The sequence below is a fragment of the Rhinolophus ferrumequinum genome, chromosome 16 (genome assembly GCF_004115265.2).
Source record: "Rhinolophus ferrumequinum isolate MPI-CBG mRhiFer1 chromosome 16, mRhiFer1_v1.p, whole genome shotgun sequence".
Taxonomy (NCBI): Eukaryota; Metazoa; Chordata; class Mammalia; order Chiroptera; family Rhinolophidae; genus Rhinolophus; species Rhinolophus ferrumequinum.
In genome coordinates, this window is record NC_046299.1 from 53,881,168 (window position 1) to 53,903,100 (window position 21,933).

General features: G+C 41.9%; 1 protein-coding gene across 28 annotated transcripts in view; it reads right to left on the reverse strand.

The window, feature by feature from the left end:
* The window catches only part of KCNMA1 (potassium calcium-activated channel subfamily M alpha 1), a 708,733-nt gene that overhangs the window by 235,534 nt on the left and 451,266 nt on the right, over positions 1 to 21,933 (reverse strand). For all 28 annotated transcript variants that reach the window (XM_033130127.1, XM_033130157.1, XM_033130156.1 and 25 more), the window contains exon 6: positions 8,762 to 8,837. In XM_033130127.1, coding sequence (XP_032986018.1) covers positions 8,762 to 8,837 — 76 coding nt within the window. The remainder of the gene's footprint in view (positions 1 to 8,761; positions 8,838 to 21,933) is intronic.

Sequence of the window (21,933 nt, forward strand, 5' to 3'; positions counted from 1 at the left end):
AGCCTGATTCCACCCCCACCTCCCCCAGCTCTCACCTTCAGCCTCTCATTGGTAACTGATCCCACTGTTTGAAGACATATTTTGTAATGTTGTTTTAGATCGCTATTTGACTCTTATGTTCCTAACTGCGTCCTGCAGAAAAAACTCTCCTTTCTACCTCTTCCAGTCCCCCCAGAGTGGCCTCACACCATCCACAGGGTGGTTCAGCCCACCACTCTCGATCTGTTGATCTCTGCCTCCTCCTACCACTCTCTCAAGGGGAACCAGGATTCCAATTCCAAGAGTTTAAGGTCATAGCAATAGTAATGGCTAACACTTTTATTACACGCACCGCCATGCTAGGGGCTCACGTAGCTTAGCTCCTCTAGTCTTCGTAACGACTCCATGAGGTCATCAGAGGTTAAGAAACGGACCCAGGTTCACACAGTAAGCAGCAGAGTTGAAATCTGAACCCAGGCAGTTTGGCCCCAGAGCCTGTCCTCTTGGCCACTACACTGGAGAACAGCCGTCACAGGCTGGAGTCCATCAGAAAGCCTTGCTTGATTGCTGAAGCAAAGCTGTGCGCCCACCCCGCCACACACACACCCTGTGCACAGGATATGAGACAGGTCAGAGCGTCCTGCCCACGGAGAAGACAGCCTGTCTGCACATACTGATTTAACCTCCTGAACTGCCACAGAAAAGAATGGAAAGGAAAAATGCTGTGACTGCGTCTCTACAGGGCCACCACCTGGAAGAACACAGGAGGGGGGCTGGGATGGGTGGGGTGGCCGGGCTTGAAGGAGGGGCCATGCAGCAGGAGCCAGGGTCAATGGTTCCAGGACAGGCACGATGCCAGAGCCCAGCTTTCTTCCCCGCCCCACCAATCTTTATCCTTTTATGTAACTAAGCAGAGGAACCCATGGTCTTTTCCAGAGTTGGTTCTCACAGTTCAGGGAAAGAATACGCAGATATTTTCAATTTTGTGGGTGAGACGGATCTTTTGAATTGTGTGCAACAACTTCCTTCAGGTTAAAAACCAGACTAGAAAAATAACAAAGATGCCCATTCTGCCTTTCTTGGCCATGTCTAGAGTTGCCAGAGTAGAATAATGGCCTATAATCATTGCCAATATTTACTGAGCACTTATTATGTGCTAGGCACTGTGTTCAGTTGTTCATTTTCTTCAGATTTTAACCCTTTCCTTTTGACACCGGCACTATCATTTTTCCCACTAATCAAATAAGAAGGCTGATGCTTAGTGAGCTTAAGCAGCTTGCCTGAGGAAACATGGTTCGGAAATGGTGGGGTCAATTTTCAAATCTAGGACTGTCTGACCCAAAGCTTGCTGACCTAAATAATTTGGAGAGGCAGTCCAGAGAAGCCTGCATGGACTTCTGTTTCTATGACTCTTTGGTTTGCCCTATATCTCTTCCTCCTGTGGACAGGTGGCGTGTCAATCAAAGGCCCCACCTGAGGGACCTGAGCCAGGATGGCTAACGGAGGAACTCCTAGCACTAAAAATCTATGAGGTAGGGCCTATCAGCGGCATTTCTCAAAAACTGCATAGAAAACAGAGAATTTTTCTTCTTCTGAGATTTGGGGATAAAAATAAGCCTGGAGCTCTACAGGACCATCTGCCTTGCAGAAAGCCTGTCTGAGAACGAAACCCAAAAGAGATGGAAAGAAAGGCAGAATCCTGATGAGAGAATCTGACCCCCTAAATCAGACATGCCTCATTCCCTCTTGGACCCCCAGTCAGACCAAGGCTGGATCGAAGTGGCCTCTGTCACTTACAATTAAAAGCCATCTGCCTACAATAGAAGGGGTTGATATCCAAAATGCTCTCAGAGAACCCAAAACTGTTCAGGTCTATAAAGTAGGTCTGGGACTGTCTCCATCTGAGGAGAGAGGGTGATTCTGTACCACTCACCAGTGCGGTCAGCTCCGTGGCTCTGGAAGTCCTGCTGTGAACCTAGCACAGCTCTGCCATAACCTGGCCTTCGTCCCCTTTTCCAGATACTACCATGGATCCTGCTACCACCACTTCACCTCTAAGTCGTTTCTAGAGCTGTGAATGGAGATCCCCCACTGGCCAAAATAATGTTGAAAATCCATCTAAGCTTCTCCTGAGAGCGGAGAGATACTGTAACGCTTGCCTTTCTCTTGCCGACAGCAGTCGGCCAGACTCAGAGGCCTCCTCACTGGCCTACCAGTCTCCTCTCTCTGGAAGAACAGCCCTTCCTCGACCAGGGAGTGGAAGAGCAGAAATAAGGCAAACAGATCGGGGCCATACAATGACCCCCGTCAGGTGAAGCAACCACCACAGCGATCGATCGATCGATCGATCGGGGAGCTGAAGACGATTGCAGCTGCATCACACCACGTCCCCCTCCAAAGGGTCTCTGGATGGGAAGCCAGAACCGAGCAGAAGCCTCCCCTGCCTCTGCCCGCCCGCCCGCCCGCTCTCTACGGTGCGCTCTACAGTGGAGAGTGAGAAACAGACCGGGAACGGCGAGCCATCACAGGGAAGCGTGTTCATTTGCTCAGAGGATGATTAACTACCGAGTTGGTTCACTTACAACCTCCCAGATCCCCAGGGCCTGAACAAAGCAGTGTCCTACCAATAACCACGTGGGGCCCTCTTGAGATATTAAAAGTATTAGAGTCTCTGAGCCTCCTGGTGCCTTGGAAAAACGACCTAAGTACGGTGTTTATTAATCTCTAAATGATTCTCACAGTGATATTAATAGCGCTTAAGGGAGCTCTTGCTGTGCGTAGAACATTTAATCATTGTTGCTGAAAGAGCCCATATTCAGCACTGAAATCTGATTATTTTTACAGCATCAGCATCATTACAGATCCATAGTCTTAGGAATTTGCTTTCCAAATTAAACTCTATGACCAGGCAATCATCTAAAAGCCCTGTGCAAAAGACGCAAGATGAACTCTTGGTGCAGTTTCTCCATACTCTGATATTCGAACCGCGCCAGGTTGCGCAGGACTCCTTGGAAGGAGGGCAGGGGCGGGGGGGGGGGAATGGGGGGAGGGAAGGGTGGAGGGGAGGTAGCAGAGACAGGGTTGTGCGCTCTGCATGGCAAAGGAAGTCACTGGAGATACTCACAGACTTCATGGCCATTCCCAGGGCTCTGAACCAAACACGAAGTGCCCAACGGTTAGAATGACTGCAACTATTCAGATACTAGCCCACTTCCCACACCTTGAGGGAGGGAGGGATTATGATCTTCTCATGAGAACCTAACTCATCTAAAGAAAAATCACTGGTTTTCCGTTGTCATTTCTGAGTCCCCATCTCATGAGCTCTTACTAGCCATTAAAAAATTCACACCAGTGGGTACAGTGATTCACCCAAGGGTAGGCACAGAGATCTTTCTGTTCTTGTAGATCAGAGACCTTTTCCAGGACTCTGTAGGTACTGGGAGAAAGAGCGTCTGTCTCCACAGATACTGGAGAATGACAGTCTGTCCCTTCCTGGGATTACAGCTGTAAACCCAGAGCTGTTGGAGACCATCTTTGTCCTCAGTATATTTCACGAGACGTGTTTTGGTTAACAATGAAAATGTCATCTACTTTCCACAAAAAAGCAGAAATTTGTTCCTGCTCTGCCTGTCCACTATCTACCTCTCTCTTTCTGGCTGAGAGTACATACAGCCAGGTGCCAATGGCCTTATTTTGTTTCATTGATACCTTTGCTGGACAGATGTGAAACACTCACCCCTGAAAGTTATCTGTACTCTGCCACACTGAGATGAATGGTCTGAAGCTTGAAACATGGAGTAAAGCAAAATCAAGTTCTGTCAGTTTTGTCCCTTAAATACTCTAGATCGCTCCCCCTCGGCTCCGTCTGACTTGCACTGCTAAAGGCCATTCCCTAACATTCCTCCTAGACAACTGCTCCCAGACTAGTCTCGTGCTCTGTGGTCTTTGATGCTTCAAACCCTCGTTCTACACAATTGGTGGAATGGTGCATCTTTCTACAATGGAAATCTGAGCACGTTCTTCTCTTACTTAAGACCCTTCCACAACTCTCTGAGTCAAATCCATGACATCTAAGAACCTTCATGATTTGGCTGCTACCGGCAAGGCCCTTTGCAGTCTACACAGCAAGTACTCTTTTTTAAGAATTTAACGTTGGAGCCATTTCTGAGGCCATATATGTATTACAGTGATTTTAGTTCCCCAAATATCATGGTTTTCTATATTGTTGAGATATTTACAATGAGCACATTGTACTTTAGTAATCAGAGGAGACAGCAGGGCAGTTTTCTTTTTTTTTTTTTTAACTTTTATGTATTTTAAGTGTGTTTCTCCAGGACCCATCAGCTCCAAGTCAAGTAGTAGTTTCAATCTAGTTGTGGAGGGCGCAGCTCACAGTGGCCCATGTGGGGATCAAACCAGCAACCTTGTTGTTAAGAGCGCCGCGCTCTAACCAACTGAGCTAACCGGCCACCTCCAGTTTTCATTTTAAATTACTAGGCAATCCATGTTGTGTGTGTGTGTGCGCGCATGTGTCTACTATCCTTAAGCATCTCCTTAAATGCAATAGGCTAGGTCCCCCTCTGGCCCTACCATGTACATACTGTCCTGTGGGAAGTTAATATAAAAGCCCTGAGATGCACTTTCCTAACCTGTTAATACCTCTGTGAGAATTACAGGTGGTGGAGTTCTTCCGGGGAATGTGTGAATGCTGAATAAGATCACTTGTTTGTTATGTTAACGATTTAATGGGATATTTTTAAACATTAAAAAGTTGCCCCTCTGCCATACTTTCTCTACTACCTGTTGTCTTTCCCTCACTCTTTATAGTCAGCTTTTTGTCTGCACTGGTCTTGGCTGTGGAGAAAGTGGTAGGGAGTGCCAGTGAGAGCACATAACAACCCTTAAAACAAAGACTTTTTTTTGCTTTGAGTACATGATTAAGGCCTTGAAATTCTGGCTTCCATTTGCAAGAGGAAGGCCCAGGAGAGAGACGCGTTTTCCCGACCATGCAGCCATGAGATGACCACAGAGTCAAGTCAAGGCGGGCTGCCTTGAACGGCCCAGCTGACCCAGAGAACCATTAGAAATTTTTAAGAAGTGACAGTTTTCTTGAGCCACTGAGTTTCAGGGGCACTTGTCACTAAACAACAAATAACAGATACGAGACTTCTTTTTTTAATAGATATGTTTCTACATAAAGTCTATACCACTATTGACAAATCAATTCATGATACTTATATAGCTTTTTTATTTATTTTAAATATAACCTTTAAAATTACATTGTATAACTGTTTGTTGTTGATGCATAGGATACAATTAGTATTCGTACATTGCAACTTGCTAAATCTATGATGTCTAACACTTTGTCTTTAGTTTCTCTTGGGTTTTCTCTGTAGGAAACCATTATTTACAAAAGGATCCATGTTGCAATCATCAATGTGTACTAATGACAGAATGACAGCCTTTAACAGAGCTGCTTCCTTTGCTCTGACTATAGAATAAGTGTCTTCTCACCTGTGAGTCAGCCTGCCAGTTTGCAGGGCAACTGAGAAACTGCCGAAAGTTCAGACAATGACATAGTCTCCCAGTGTCCCCTCCAATATGGCACTTTCAGGACACGGAGGATTTTAAGCACTACTGTTGGCTGGCAGTTTGGGGAATGGCCTTGATGCTCTCCCATAACTGTGATTTGCCTCTTTCATCGATGTTTTTCTCTGTCATCCTGTTCACTCTGGTTTCTTTTGCTGCCCTCTTAATCCATTCTCTCTCTCTCTCTCTCTCTCTCTCTCTCTCTCTCTCTCTCTCTCTCTCTCTCTCTCTCTCTCCCCCTACCCCCATTACTTCTTTCTGTACTGCTTCTTCCAGCTCTTGGCCAAGCAAGGCACCCAAAGAACAGAAAACGAAACCGCAATTTCAAATCATTATTTCAAATCATGTTTGCAATGTCCCCATCGCTCCCTAATACCACAGATGGGGGGAGACTGGCCACCAGAGAAAACCAGACAAAATCTCCCTAAAGATTACAGGGCTCCACCCACACTTCTGGAAGGTCACCAGGAAAGCAACAAGGTACAGAGGAGTCACCAGAAAACCGCTCAAAGTCTAAAGCCCTACAAAAACCAAAGCTTTCATTTCTCTGTGCTAGGGGGTGCACAGAAGCAAGGAGCCAAGACTAGCCAGGCAGCTGGAGACAGAACGGGTTCAGAAAGCTGTCCTAACGCCTCTAGACTTCTTTCCACTCAGTGAAGTTTAGTCTGGGCCTGGAGATCTGGCCTTTGCCTACCCTACCCTCTTAACCGCGGCTTTCTTTTTTCCCACCTCCAGGCTCCAGGGGCACAGAATTATTCAGAGTTCCCCCAAGGGCCATGCCCCCCCCCCCCCCCCCCCCCCGTGCTTGCTGCAGCTTCTGTGATTGGAAGTCAGCCCCAGCCTCTTGACATCGCACATGCGCAATCCCCAGCCTCACCGGGCTGACACCTAGCTTCCTACAAGGCTTACCTAACACTCCTGTGCCTCAAAGAGATCCTTATCTTCCCCGCATTCGTGCTCCGCCCAGCATAATTACTCCCCTCATGACTCACGTCCCCGGGTACCCCTGTATCTCAGCACAGACCACGCCGCCCAGAGGCTGGCTCTCCCTCCCCCAGTGAGCTCTCTACCCTTACCCCACCACACTGAGGGCACACACGGGTGCTCCAGTCAGGCTTGCTGAACTGACCAGAAGTGACAGGAACTGGGACAATCTAAGTTGTGGGGTTGTGATGACAAGCGCCCCATGACAATAGAAGGAGTTTCAGCGGAAAGTGGCCTTCTGGGGAAATGCTGCTTTGGGCTCAGGGTCACTGACGCCACCCCCAGCGGCTTGCCACCCCGTGACCCCTCCCTGGGAGCGCTGTTTCCCAATTTACAGAGTCCCCTCTTTCTCTAGCCGGCTGCTTCAGCTCTCTTCCCTCAGCACTGGGAGAATGAACCACCCGTAAGTGTAGACTTGTCAGGTGGATCGCTCACCAGGGTTGCTTGTGCTATTTCCTGCAGCCAATGGAAAGGAGTCTTTTCCAAGGAATGGGAAATGTGTGGGTCTCTTGATAAAAGTCCAGAAAGAGATATTTTATTCGGATAACTCATCCTTTTCCCAAAGCTAGAAAGGAGCCACGTGGAATACAAGGAAGGTGAGAGCACAGTTCTCTCCACGTTATTTCTCTGAGTAACGGTGCCTTCTTAAAATGCTGGTGTCGGAGAATTAAAATCCCCTGAATTTATGAGACAAACATAAAACAGGGAGAGAAGGGCACTACGCCACATCAGAGCTGTGGATGGCTCCACATAACACCATCCCACTAGGAAAAAAAGAATGTCTCTAAATACAACCCCTGCGATCAGCCCTGGGTACCCACTGATTCAGCCCTAAAAATACAGCCTGTAGAGCACACGTGATATAGGGAAACACTGAAGATTGCTCACTTTGTTGATCATTTTAATTTCAAGAGTCCTAAGAGTCAATTATATGAAGGAGCCATATAAAGGTAGGTATCAAGGTTACTGTGACTCGGAGGAATTATGAAGATGAACCATATTCACTCTGTATCAATAATATTACATACTATAAATTCTGACCCCACGTAATGAACGTGTAGACTGGTGGGGGCATCCTATAAAGGATTTCTACCGCATTAGATGCTCACTTCCTGTTTACCTTGGCTAACAGGACGTGAATTTACTTCACGTTCACATAGATACATAGTTCGGGAGGGGAAACCAATTTAAATTAAAACAAATAAAAGTAAACAGAAAGCACTCAGACCCAAAGAGGAAAGCTAATAATAGCCTGTCACATTTGCTGGACGTGACAGATTTGGGGAGCTGAGTCCCAGCCTCAGTTATTGGGAAAACGGAGCGGAATCCAAGGCCCCCAAATGCAGATGTGTTCATTATAAACCAGAAACTAGAGGTGCCCTGTTTTTAATCATTTATCAAACGCATTAAGAAGAAATGGCACATTAGCAGTGACTGTCTTAAACTGTAATTTCCTAAAAGAGAAATTCATGACCTGTACTTACTCTCCGTTAGAGTACGTCTAACTTCTTTTATTAGTTTATTCATCAAGACAGCCCTGGGTTCAGGCCAGCCCTGCAAACCCACAGGTCATCAGGAAAGGGATCTCTGGGGGATGTTTCCTCCTGGTCCGGCAGTGTTTTCCAGATCATAACACGGTGAACAGAAATAGTCACGGAGCATTCGGCAGGAGGTTTTTAGGTATTCCCCAAAAGGCAATTTACAGAGCAAACCCCAGGGGCTACACTGGCAATAAAATGAACATCTAAAATGTACTTTGAAATAAAATGATTTTCTGTTTGCCATACGAGGTTTGTGATTGCCTCTCAAAAAGCATTGCTTCTATTGCTTTTACGGCCAGGTTCAATTTCTTATTTAGTGAGGTAATAAAGGGGTGATTTAGAACTGGGAGCAAGGACTTCCAAATCAATGAGCAGATGTATCCCTCATCCGCTGTGGCTGACTTCCTGATTTCCAGGCAACCCCACAGGGTCCCCCAGGCTGGGGACGCAGGCACAGCTGTTTCTCTCTCTACCACAGAGTCCCAAGCCCTGCTGAAAAGAGCGACCCAAACCCTACCCTGGGCTTTCTCTGGATCTCTGGGCTACCTCACTCGTTCTGCGAATAACAGACTTTAACTTTATTGTGATGAAAGCAAAACACACCTGATATTTTACCATGTGGCACTGGGGATAGTAATGAGGAGAAAACAGGAGAAAGAACATCTTACCTTGTTTTAAGGATATTCAGAAACTGCAAAATTTCTGAAAACTGGATCAGTCTGAGAGCTCTTAAAAATCTCAAACCTGGAAAGAGAAAGGAAACAGAGATGCATTATTTTCAGTGCGTGGTTTTAACGTTCGTACTCTGCTGTGGGATTTACAGCTGACATGGCAGAAGGGGGCTGAAGTTCTTGCAGAAGATTAAACCATCGGTACCTTGGACATAGTCCTTCATTCCGATTCTTGACTGGTTTAATCTCCGCTGGTAAACGGACTTGCTCATCAAAGGGGCCTGTTCGGAGCCGCAGTGGAGGAAGGCCTGATGGGGAGAGCCCCCTTCAATAATGAGGGTTCTCATGTGTCTGCCTCTGATTTAAAGCACTGTTTCTAAGTTACCCAACTGTCCGAGAGGACTTTGTCTCTGAAAATTATTGGGAATAGCTCAGGGTAACCCTATGGTAAGAGCACATTAGGAACAAACCGGATGACCTTATGTCTTTGATGGATTTTTGAAAACCTTTATCTTTAGTCCCAATAAAATGGAAGAGTGTAGCTCACAGTGCTTGCTATCTGTTTGCTAAGATCACACACCTCATTACTTCAGGATTCAAAACTTACATAATTCCACTTTTACTAAGTGTCAAGATGTTTCTTTTCTAAATCAGCAACCTCTCAAATGGAGAAGAGCCAGTGTTTCTAGTTTCTAAGGGACTTGGCCGGGGGGGCGGGGGGGGAGGGAATAGACCCAATCAAGGATTTAAAAAAATTCAAGTTATTATTGTGTTTTAATAGTCAAGAGTAAGTGTGTGTGTGTGTGTGTGTGTGTGTGTGTGTGTAAAACATTATGAGTCACTCATGAGGTTTTAAGACTTGGCTGCCAGGCAAGAGACTTGCTTTCAAAATACTGATTATCACACTTCGAGATGCTCGCAGTACCATACCATTCTCCCAAAGGGACTTTTACAGATTCTCCGAAAGCATTTTATTAAGTGCCCCCCCCACCACACACACACACACACACACACACACACACACACACACGCGCGATAAGTGTCACTCAGCATCAAGTGGGCTAAGATGGTGACGGGCAGTCCAAAGCCAGTGGTGACCTTCCATTCTGCCCCATCTCTGAGGCAGGAAAGGGGCATCAAAAGCACAGTGGGAAGAAGCGGTGGCGATTCCCTAGACCCGCCGGGCTGAATCCAGGAAAGTAGACAGGCCAGGAGTTTTCTCCCGCACCAGCTCCACAGTGGGCCCAGTCGGATCCCTCCTTGTTCCAGCAGAAGGTAACAAGGCAAAACTAACGTAGAGCCACAGCACCAGAGGGAGAAAAGGATAATGGCTCAAAAGGAAATTTCTCATCTGAATAGGATTTACCTTCAGGAACAGAAGATTTTTTCAGAAAACATTCGCCTTCTATTCTAAATGATATTTATATTACTTGGATTAAACAAGAAAGTGCAGAGATGAGAAGGGATGTTGACGAAATGAAAAGGCTCGCGAGCTAAAAACACAGTCCTAACCAAAATGATGACAGGTTGACTTAACACTGCTGAGAACGAAACTCGATGCGGAGAACAAAACTGACAACCGTTCTCAGAAAGCAGAAAATAAGGAAAAGGGTGGGAAAAAAAGAAAAAAAGATGAAGCGTAAGAAAACAGAAATGGAGTGAAGATTACAGAAACCTAACCTATGGATGAAATGTTTTCCAAAGGGAAACAAGATCCTAAGTACGGCCAGGACATGATAAAAATTAACTTTCTAGAGACGAAAAAATGACTTGAGAGTAAAAGATAAAATGGATGACCAGCTCTCTGACACCAATGCAGAGAAGTATATGACTTTTTTTTCTTTAAATGTCATGTATTAAAGTAAAGGAAAAAAATATAAAGTATGAGGTTGGGACGAGGGGTTAACATTAGTGCAACTAAGACCCCATTATACACCAGTAAGTTTTAAATGACAGTTGGGCAACACTCAGAATTTTAAGACAAGTCTTTGTATACCCAGTCAAGTAGTTGTTCTATAGTAAAGGCAACAACAACAACAAATATTTTCAAATATCCAAAGTCTCAGAAAATACACTTTTTGTACAAAAACATTTTCAAGAAAATTTTCAAGCCTTATTCAATCAGAAGGAGTAGCAGGAGCTGGACAGTGCATTTTTTTAACAAATTGTACAGTTGGTCCTAAGCATCCACCCACCCCTGTTGGGGTGAATCTCACCTCAACACCATTGCCACGTGCTGCTAGGAGATAAAATAATAAACTCAGAAACTTGAGGTAAAGGAAGATTGGTAACACTGACGCCAGCCAGGAACATACGGGTGCTTTGGGAATCTATTAGCCACTAATGGTTTCATCCTGAAAATTTGAGTGTGCACGCATATAGAGACTTTTTTTTTTTTCACTTATGGAATGACCCAAATTTTGAACTGGATTTCTTTCTTTTTATCTTTAAGTGATGCTATTTGCATCCTATATTGCTTATTTGTAGCTTGCCATTTTTTAAAAGGACTCACAAAATAAAACAGAACACAAACTTTTCTTTTAATCAAGGTGTAGGAAAATAAGGGTAAGGGAAAACAACGCAGCTGCCACTAGGTTCTATACTCTTGCTACAGGTCAACTGTAGCTCCAGCTCTAAGCACTCTGCCAACAAAAGCAAGCAGGTAGACACAATAAAAATAATAATGTATAAAAGAAAAAAAAAAAAAAAAACAAGTTGGTTCTCCGGAGAACAATTATCCCAGGATGGAAACCTGAGAGAAATGTCCCTAAGAAGGGACCCAGGGTGATGCAAGAGCAGCACTGTCATGGACTGAACAAGAGACAGTTGGCTTTGTTTATTTGACTGTCGTATGCTGGTCATTTTCATGACACTGGGTTCCATGAACACAAATGAATAAACCGAGTTCGACATGAGCGGGGAAAAAAATCAGTCTACATTTTCTGCTTAAATCACACCAAGCTATGTGGAGAAACAGTGGTCTGAAGCATGTATGTATTAGGTTGGTGCAATCAATGAGGGTTTTGCAATTATTTTTCACCTTTGAAAACTGCAATTATTTTTGCACCAACCTAATATCTTTCAGGCCAGAGTTCACAACAGTCCTCTAACGGCTTTCTGCCCTGGACACCTTGTGGTCTATTATTCTCAGCACAGAAGCCAGAGTGAGCCTTTTAAAAAGTAAAATGAATCATGCGACTCCTCTGCTCAAAATCCTGCAGTGTCCCCCATTTCACAAAGAGTAAAAGTCAAAAGTCTTCAAGGACCTAGAGCAAAGCCATCCTCATTTCCTTTTGGCCTCTTCTCCTCCTAGTATTACGTTTCCTCTGGTCTGTCTGTTCCTCAGTGATCCCTGACTGTGCAGCCATATTCCTGCCTCAGGGCCTTTGTACATGCTGTTCTCTCCGCATGCAACACTCTTGCCCAGATGGCAACATAATGCACTCCCTCACCTTCTTCAGGTGTTTACTCAGTGTCCCTATCTGAGTGAGACCTTCCCTGGTCACACTATGCAAAACTGCAACTCTCCCCTCACTCACACCTTTCCTCCCATCTCTTTATTTCTCTTGCTTGCTTTTTCTTTTCTCCTCAGTATAAAGCACATGCAATATTATTTGCGTAATTTGTTTTCTGTCTACTTGGCAATAGCATGCATCAGCTCTAAGAGGGGAAGGACTGATGTCTAGTTTGTTCATGACTAGATATTTCCTATACTTAAAACACTGCCTGGCATCAGGTGGATGCTCAATACACTCTTGCTTGCATTGAATGGATGAATCAGACTTGAAAAAGAATTCCACGGCAGAGAGCTACAGGTTAAATATTCTGCATTCAGAACTCTGAGACTATACATTGCTTACTAAAGGGAAAAGCCAGGACCTCTGAGAGTTCACCTGACAGAGGTCAGAGGTGATGCCCTTAAGAAATATAAAGCAGCCAACCCAGGGAAGAGCCTTAACCACGGGTCACTCTGCTGCCCCCAGAGAGAGCCCAGAGAGTACGACAGCAACTCGGATTACATAAAGGAGGCCAAGAAAAGAGGGAGGCTGGATGGGCAATGCCTAAGTGACAAATGACACATCTTCTCTGCTTTATAGTACTATGTTCTTATTACTTAGTCCATATAATTTAAAATCTCTGAAATAAAATAACTTTCTAGAGAAACTGAAAATGGCTATAAGAGTTATGAACAAAACGTGTGTACCAAAAAGCATGTACCACGTCCTTTGGTTTTACAAGTGAGTTACTTTATAGTATCAAGAAACAGTAAACCTCCCTATCTAGTCTTTCATTCTGTAGGGAAGCAATAAAAACGCTTTTCTCTCTTTTTCTGTACTCAGTATTGCTTTAGAAAGCTGGCATTAGCTGGACACAGGTAGCCCATACATTTGGAAAAAAAAGGCACGCTCCTTACAGTCATGACACTAGCATATCATAACCGAGACTATATTAAATGAATAACACGCAGGAGCTGTAGTGGATGTTGTGGGGTACAGCTCAGATCCCTTCTTCGGGAACCTTTATTTGTCCCCAGCTCCTAATAAGTGGCCTCACCAGAAGGTTACATTCCTGCCAGAGGTGGCCCAAGACTAGTATGTGTGGGGACAAAGGCTGGCTGCCTTGTTGTGATTTAGGCCAACTCTGAAGAGTCACGAAGCCGCAGAGCGTCCTGCGGGGTGGGCTGAGGCCTCTGGTCCAGCTGGAGCTCTCCACCATGCTAGTCTCCTTCTTCTCTCACAGATAAAGGCATGGAAACCCACCTTAGAAACTGCATAGCAGGAGACTAAGTATTCTGATAATACACGTGGGCACATTGGAGGTTCTCAATCAATGGTCATTCCATCAAAACAGCATAGAATCATATACAATCCCATAGAAAAGTCAACAGGACAACTAGAAAGCCCAGAAACACTCCCCCCTCTCACACACACACACACACACACACACACACACACACACACGGTATATAGTGTTATTGTTAAATTATTGGTGAAATAATGATGCTGACAATGATGTAAATCTGTTTTTACTGAGTGCTTCTGGTTTTGAATGACTTCCTGCACGCCGAACATTTAACTATATCTTATATAATCCACACAACAGAAGAAAACAGCTAAGGAAACAGACTAGAATGCCCAGCACACAGTTTGGAAGCAACAGAGCCAGGTTTCAATCCAAATTTGTCCAAGTCCAGGAATCCCCAGCTTGTAAGCCCCGCCCTGGCACAGACCTCGGCCAGTCAAATTCCATACGTCAAGCACTTTCCACTCAAGGAAGCACTTTCAACACTGGGATCATCCTGCCAAACTCTCCTAACAATTTGCATTTCAATTAGTATGCAAATGCCCTGTTGCCAACATCCCCAGGATTTAGTATTGTGATAAAAGAAGGAAGGAAAGGAGGGAGTGTAAGAGTCCCAATCCCAAACTTAAAGGAGCTCATTGCTGTTTTAGTTTGCTATCCCATGTTAATAAATGAATAGTTTTTTCATATAATTATTAATCACTTTATTTTCTTCTTTAAAGTGCTTTATAGTGGCCTTTGCCAGTTTACCTGTGTCTTCCTCTTATTCTTATTAATATATTTGAGCTCTTTTAAATGAGGATATTATATGGTATATATTATCTCCTACAGGTTGTCATTCTTTTAATTTTGCTTAAAATTGTTTTTTCTAAGTCTAAACTTTTCCTTAAGGTGGTGTTATTTTTCGAATTCTAAACTTTATTATATGGTCAAATATATCGGTCTTTCCATCATTGTTTCTTTGTTTTAATATTCAAAAATGACCACCTCCAACCTAAAACAGATTTTTAAAAAATGCGTCTCCATTTTCTCTTTGTACTTTTGGACAGTGGTTTTGAACCTTGACTGCATGTTTAAATCTCCTGGGAAGCTGTAAGAATGATTGATACTTGGGTCACGTCCTCCTCCCGGTTCTGACTCAATGGACCTGGTACAGAGGCAGAGGAAACCTTAAGGTACTGAGGTAATTCTAAAGAGCCATCAAGGTTGAAATGCATTGCAGACTTTGTCTGTAAACAGGCAGATAGGACACATTATAGGTTCTCGCACAACTATCCACTCTGCTGTGAAGGATGTGTAAATGAATGGGCCTGCATGCATTATTCCAGTAACATTTTATTCAAATAAACAGACCGTGGGGCCTAGTTTGCTACACCTGCTGTAGAGATCTGCTACTCAAATTCCATGTGCTGGGCACCACCTGGAATTTGTTAACATTCAGAGCGTGACTCAGTGTGTCTGACGTGAGGCCTGCCACTCCGCAGTTCTAACCAGCTCCAAAATGTGGCCGAGGCTCTTGGTCAGACACCACACTCTGAAAACACAAGGCAGCGGTTCCCAGATGTTGCTGCCATTGGAATCACCTGAGGATCTTAAGACCCTACTGATGCCTCCCACCCCCAGATATTCCGATTTAATTAGTTTAGCAAGTACAATGGAGGTAGGAGAATTGCTTATAGCTCCCCAGTGGACTCCAAAGCGCATCACGGTTGGGAACTGCTGGTTTAGGAGATCTTTTCTTCTTCTTTTAACCTCTAATTTGTTAACCCATCTTGATGTGTTTATCTATTGTGGTTAATAGTGTGCCAAAGGGACCAACTTTTCATTTTCTGCCCCCAAATAGTTAGCAAATTTCCCTCTGAGTAATCATTTGAGTGATCTAAAACCGGCTCTTTACTTTTATTAATTATCAAGAACATACTAGTTAACTATAAGTTAGAATAAATCAATAGAATAATGAGAGATTACTTATAATATAGTGCAGTTGGCTTAAGATTTTAGGAAAAAATAGTCTTAACAACTCTAGGAGAAAGATAATTTCTACTTTAGCATTTGTGATTGATAAAAAAAGAGTCCCAGATCTTTTATGGGGGTAAAGAATAACAACAATAAAGCAAACAAACAAAATAAAATAAGGTCCTGGCAGATCCAATAAAGAAACAAATAAAAAAAAGTCATGCACAATTATATACTAATAAAACTTGAAAAACTTAGTAAGAGGGGACGACGACTTTCCAGAAAATGTAAACTTTGAAAGTTGACACATAAAAAGAAACATTATAGAATAATTGAAATATAAATTGAAAAAAAATATTACTAGCTTCCCCTCAAAGACTTGCACCCATATAATTTATTATTGAATTCTTTAAAACATTTATATTTTATTGAAATGCCAAACTACCATAATACGAAAAAGGTGGAAAGCTACTATACTTGTCTTATAAGATGAACATAAATCTGACTTTCAAAAACACAAAAGTAAAACAATCTCACTAAAATTAGCAATGTTCAAATTCTACATAAAATATACTAGCACACATGATTCATCTATGGAGTAAAATAATGATCTACAGCATTCTGGTTAAACATAGAAGATTGAATGGAATGGTTTATCTCTGCCTTCTCTCAAAACCTCACTAAAGCAATACTAAAGGGGGGAGAAAACAATAAGGTCCCACAAGGACAAAAAAAAAAAAAAGGAAGAAGAAGCTGCAGCACATAAGAGAAAACCACATGCTGGTCAATAAAAAGTGGATATTCTTTTGGAAATTAACTCGGCAGAGCTGAGAAACCTGATTTCATATTTGTACAACATATATAGTAAGAATATAAATACAAATATATATATATGTGTATATATACACATATATATATACACATATATATATACACATATATATATACACATATACATGTATTTCCATAATAATAACAACAGAATATCAGAAATGTCCTCAATCAATAAATTTCAGTGAGGAATTCCACAAAGACTGAGGGTAGGTGGGGGTGGTGGGGTGAGGAGATCACAATAGAGAAGAAAACAAATGTTCAAAAGATGAAATGAGGTGACTGGCACTGAAAAGTGGGAAGCTGGGACAATAACTGACAGACTGGGAGGCCAAACAAGATCACTCACTATACAGCAGTAAGTGTGGGCATTTTAGGGAGCAAAGCAATATCCTGAGGTAAAGCCCAGAAGACAGAGGTTGTCTCCACTGCTGTAAGACCAGGTATTGGACCAAAATATACTATTGCACTCCCAGCATTCCCCAGACAAGCAAAGGCAGCATTTTATAACAGAAAATCTCAAATTCACAGAAAAGCACAAAAATCAAAAGTTACCAAACATTTGAGGAAATTCAACCTTCTTTGAAGGCAGGCACATATTCTATCAAACTGACACTTGAAGATATAACATTAACAAAGCAAAAACCTTAGAAAAAATTTAATTGAGAAGCATAAAGAGTTTGTGAGAAAATATGTCAACTCAACAAAAATCAACTCGGTATCTTAAAATTTAAAATTTTGAACATCAAAACTTTAAAAGACCAACTAACCAGAAGAATGACTATAGCCACATACAAATCAGAGGGTTGGACTATCAAACAGAAATCTCTGTACTTTTCAGGATGAAAAGTACAAAGGAAATGTTAACAGACATGAAAAAGAAGTACAGAATTTTCAACATTTATGTAATTGAGTTTCTAGAGGAAAAAATAAAGACAACAGAAAGCAGGACAATTTCAAAATAATATAAGAAAATAGTTTCCCAGAACAATAATCTCAATCCTTAGACTGGAAGGTCTGTTAATACGATATCACTGCTTAAACGAGTTAAAATTTAAAAGACTCACATCCAGGCATATCATGGTGACATTTCAGAACATGAATGTGAAGATGTAAAACCCTCAAAATATTGAGAATAAAATTATTGTTGTAATTCTCCTGGCTGCATTGAATGCAAGAAAACTGAGAAAGGACGTTTTTATAATTCTCAGAAGAAATGATTTTGAACCAAGAGATACATACTAAGCCAGCTGGAAGAAAAATAAATCCAAAAAAGAAGTGAGCAGGAAATCCAAAAAGCAAAGCAGGAAAAGAACAAAAGTAACTGATTAGTTTATGAATTAACTGAATATCATGAAAAATAATAAATATTAACAATTATCTAAAATTAAAATCTCTAGATGATACTACACGGAAGATGGAGGTATAAAGGAGAAAGAGTGGGAAAGGTGTGTTAAAGTTCTTGTCTTGCTTCAGGGAAAGATACTATTAATTGTACATATTAACAGAAAAATCTAACTTTAAGTAGGTGTCAAAAACTTAAGAATATATTTGGAATTATAAATTCTAAATCTTGGGAAGGGGAGTGAACAAATGAAAATGATCAACCAGATAGAGGAAAAGAATTATGGAAAATGAAAAAAAATCATATTAATTAGAAAATACCGTTGCCAGGGCAAAAAGAGCCCAAACATATAGCAATCACATTAAAACCAAATGGGTTGAATTCATCTATTAAAAGACAAAGACTCTTAGGTAATATAAAAACAGCAAAAACACATTCCAGATGCACGCTGTTTGTAAGAGATATACTAAAAACAAAACACAAAGGAAAGTAAGAAATGAAAGGCTGAACAATATCTACCAGACAAATACTTAGCAAAAAAGAGGCAAACAAAGTAATAATCATATCAAATAAAGTATCGGCTACTATGATACTTTATTTATCAAAAAAATAGAGTAATACTTCATATTGATAAAAGGAATAATCCACCAAGAGTATGTAACAGTGAAAGAACTTTACACAGCTAAGAATATACCTTTGAGCTACATATGAAACAAAATATGGCAAGAATGCATTGAACAACAAAAAAACTGACATCACCGCATCACAGTGGAAGACTCTAATGTCCATTTTCCAGAAACTAATCAAAATATAAACACACATATAGAATATTGGCATAACGTTTAATTCCTTGGGATATACGCATAGATACCTATCTGAATGGATGGAAAGAAGGACACATATGTGTACACATACCACTCAGTAAAATAGGAACACACATTCTTTAGTAACAGCTATTGAACAGTCACAAAAACTGACGATGTATTAAGCCACAAAGAAATGTCACCAAATTCCAAAATGCAGAAATCATATAGGCCACATTTACCACAAAGCAATACAGTAAGAAAATCGCAAAAGGAAAGGCAAATTAGAATAGATCACATAGAGAAGAATCTACTATATGATAAAGAAGTCATCGCAAATCAAAATGGAGAATAGAATAGCATTATGCAATAATGATGGGACAATTGGTTAACAATGGGAACCAGGTTCAACAGCTCATACCATAACTGAAAATAAATTGAGGTGAATTAAAATGAAATATAAATAATGTATCACAGAAAAGAAGAAGAAAATGTAATTATATATTTATCAGCCCTCTAGAGAGAGGTCTAACTTCTAAATTTAGATGTGAAAGGAATCATAAAAACTTTTAAATATCAGATCAGCCACCATGAAAGTATCAAAATTCGACATGTCAAAAAAGTAATGCGGATAATAACCTACTCGAAAAATAATTTAATCAAGTACGATACAATTAGGACAAATTCTTTGTAACGTCAAAAGCATGTATATAAAATACTATATCACTGCTTCATAAACAGGCAAAAAATCATAAGTAGGCACATTATTAAATAGGAAATATAAGTAGTAAACAACCATTAGAAATTATTATACTTGGTTAAAATAAAAAAATGTAAAATAAAAATTACAGTAACATTGTGTTTATTCTACTTAACTAGCAATATATCTGAGGTTCGCTTAGTAGAGATGGCTGCAATGAAACAGCCTGATAATTTGGTGGTGGATTGTAGTCGATACAGCATTTTCGGAAAGTAATTCCACATTATGAATCAAATTAATTCCATTTCTGGGAATGTAACCTAAGAAAATGTAACAAAATATGGAGGGTGGGGAAGCTCCAGGAACAAACACATTCATTGCAAAACTATTCGTTAAACAAGAGAAATAGAAAGCAGCTTAATACTACCTAAAACTAGGTCTTAAATATAATCCATCTCTTTTATGGGGTATTATACAAGTTTGAATAATGTAACAATGAGAAAATGCTCATGATATAACGTTAAGTTCAAGAAGTAAGATATAGAAAGTAGAATGATAGTTGAGGAATGGGAGAACGGAATTATTCAGTGGGTACGGAGTTTCAGCATTTGCAAGATGAGAACTTTCTGGAGATCTGTTTCACAACAATGCGAATATATTTAACACTACTGAACTGTACACTTCAAAATGGTGCAGATAGAAAAGTTTATGTCATGTGGTTTTCACCACAATAAAAAAAATAGCAACTGGAAACATGGAAAAGACAAAGAAATTGGATATAAAGTGCATGTTCTCTATGATAAAACTATGAAAAGTATAGGCATATGAAAAATAAAAACTAGAAGAATAGCATAAAACGTTCCAAGTGGTTGTGCTACGGAAGCAGGACTTTTGGATTTCTTTAATTTTCTCAAGTTTTTTTTTCAATTTCCTATAATATTTATATTACGATTTCTATTTTTATTTGTAGTTTTTGGTTGTTGCTGTTAATAGACCGGTCTGAGTACACATCATCCGGCTCAGAGTCCTGCGCCCATGTCAAAGGTTCAGTAACCTGAGACCAGTGGCTTCAGGAGAGGAGGACCCAAGCCACTGCTGTCCCTTCAGAGGGTCAAACTTGGCACCTGTGACCTGAATAGTCAGGTTCTGGTCACCCTGACAACTAGTGCCGTGGAATTTTAGCACTGGCCACCTAGACAGGTTAAGGAATTTGGGACCTGTTTCTCAGATGGAAGCAGAACTGCCATACTGACAGAGATTGAGGGATCCACAGGTAAATGGTAAATCAATCACTGCTCAGGGTCCCCATCATCTCAGGACAGAAGGGACTCAGGAGATTCCTGCCAGCAAGGTCCCATTGGAGTGGAAGACTGAGAAAACACAAAAACCCATGGTGGGAAGCCTGCCAGAGTTTTCCAATTTGCTATTTTTCATTCCCTTTCACTCCTTAATCTTTAAATCCACAAAGCTGAAAGATTCAAATAAACCTCTGTCGTTTCCAATCCCTCCACCCCCATGCAAATCCAGAACAGCAATTATTATTGTAGTGTCTGACAAGGTCATGGTCATCTGGCTTTGCAGCCCAAGAGCTCAAACAAAGGACAGGAGTTATCAGGGGACAGACACAGCACAGGGAAGCTTCTCTAGGGTGTCCTGCACCCTGATGCCATCACCGGGTCCCACCTCACATCCCCAGTTCAGTCACTGCCCGGGTCATGTGCTTCTCAGCCTCAGCACAGAGTGAATCAGAGCCTCTCCTTCCCAGCTGGAGGGAGAAGACTGTCTTTCTTACTCTCACATTCCCCTGGCCTTTTGTTCCTCCAGTCAGAGCCAGTGTTTTATAACAGTGCTTGCTTGTCTGACCTTTTCAAATCCTTCCCTCAGTAATTGTTCAGGCTGTTTTGTTCCCCACCTTATCCCAGTCCTACTTCCTGTGTGACACATACTAAACATCAGTTCATATTCCAACTGGGGTTGTCATCTATTCATTCATTTGTCCATCCATCCATCCATCCATCCAGCCAGCCAGCCAGCCAGCCAGCCAGCCAGCCAACCATGCCATACATGCGTAGTGAGTACCTGCTCTGCACCAGTCACTCACTGTTCTACCCACTGAAGGCACAGGTGTGATGCTCCTGCTTCAAGAGTCTTCTGTTTAAATAGAGGAACCATAGAGTAGAGAAACAGTTTTTTAAAGGTAAACCAAGAGACTGTATGGATTTTACCCCTTAAATATAAATAAAATAACTCATCTTTTCCGTCTCCACTGCCAGAATCATGGTCCAAGCCACTATTACCCCTAGCTTGTCCAAGAACCCCAAAACTGGTCTTCCTGTTTCACTTTATTCCCCCTGCACCACCTGCCCCACCGTCCAATCTCTAGAAGGCAGCCAGCATGATCTTTTCAGACTCAATCAGATCAAATCACTCCCAGCTAAAAGCCCTCAGACGGCTTCTCTCTCCCTAAAACTAAAGTTCAGATTCCTGATCTTGCGCTGAAGGCTTTACATGATCTAGTCTGTCTTCATTCCATTTCCCTTCTCCCCTTCCTCACAACCTTCACACTGTGTCTCCCTCGGCATCTGAAACATTCTCCAGTTCAACCTCAGCTCAGGGCCTTTCCCTTCCATTCTTTTCTGGAATGTTCTTCCCGTAGATCATTGCAAGGATGACTCAGCTGACACTAGTTCAGAGACACCTTCTCTGGCCACCCAATCTAGAGCACCCCACG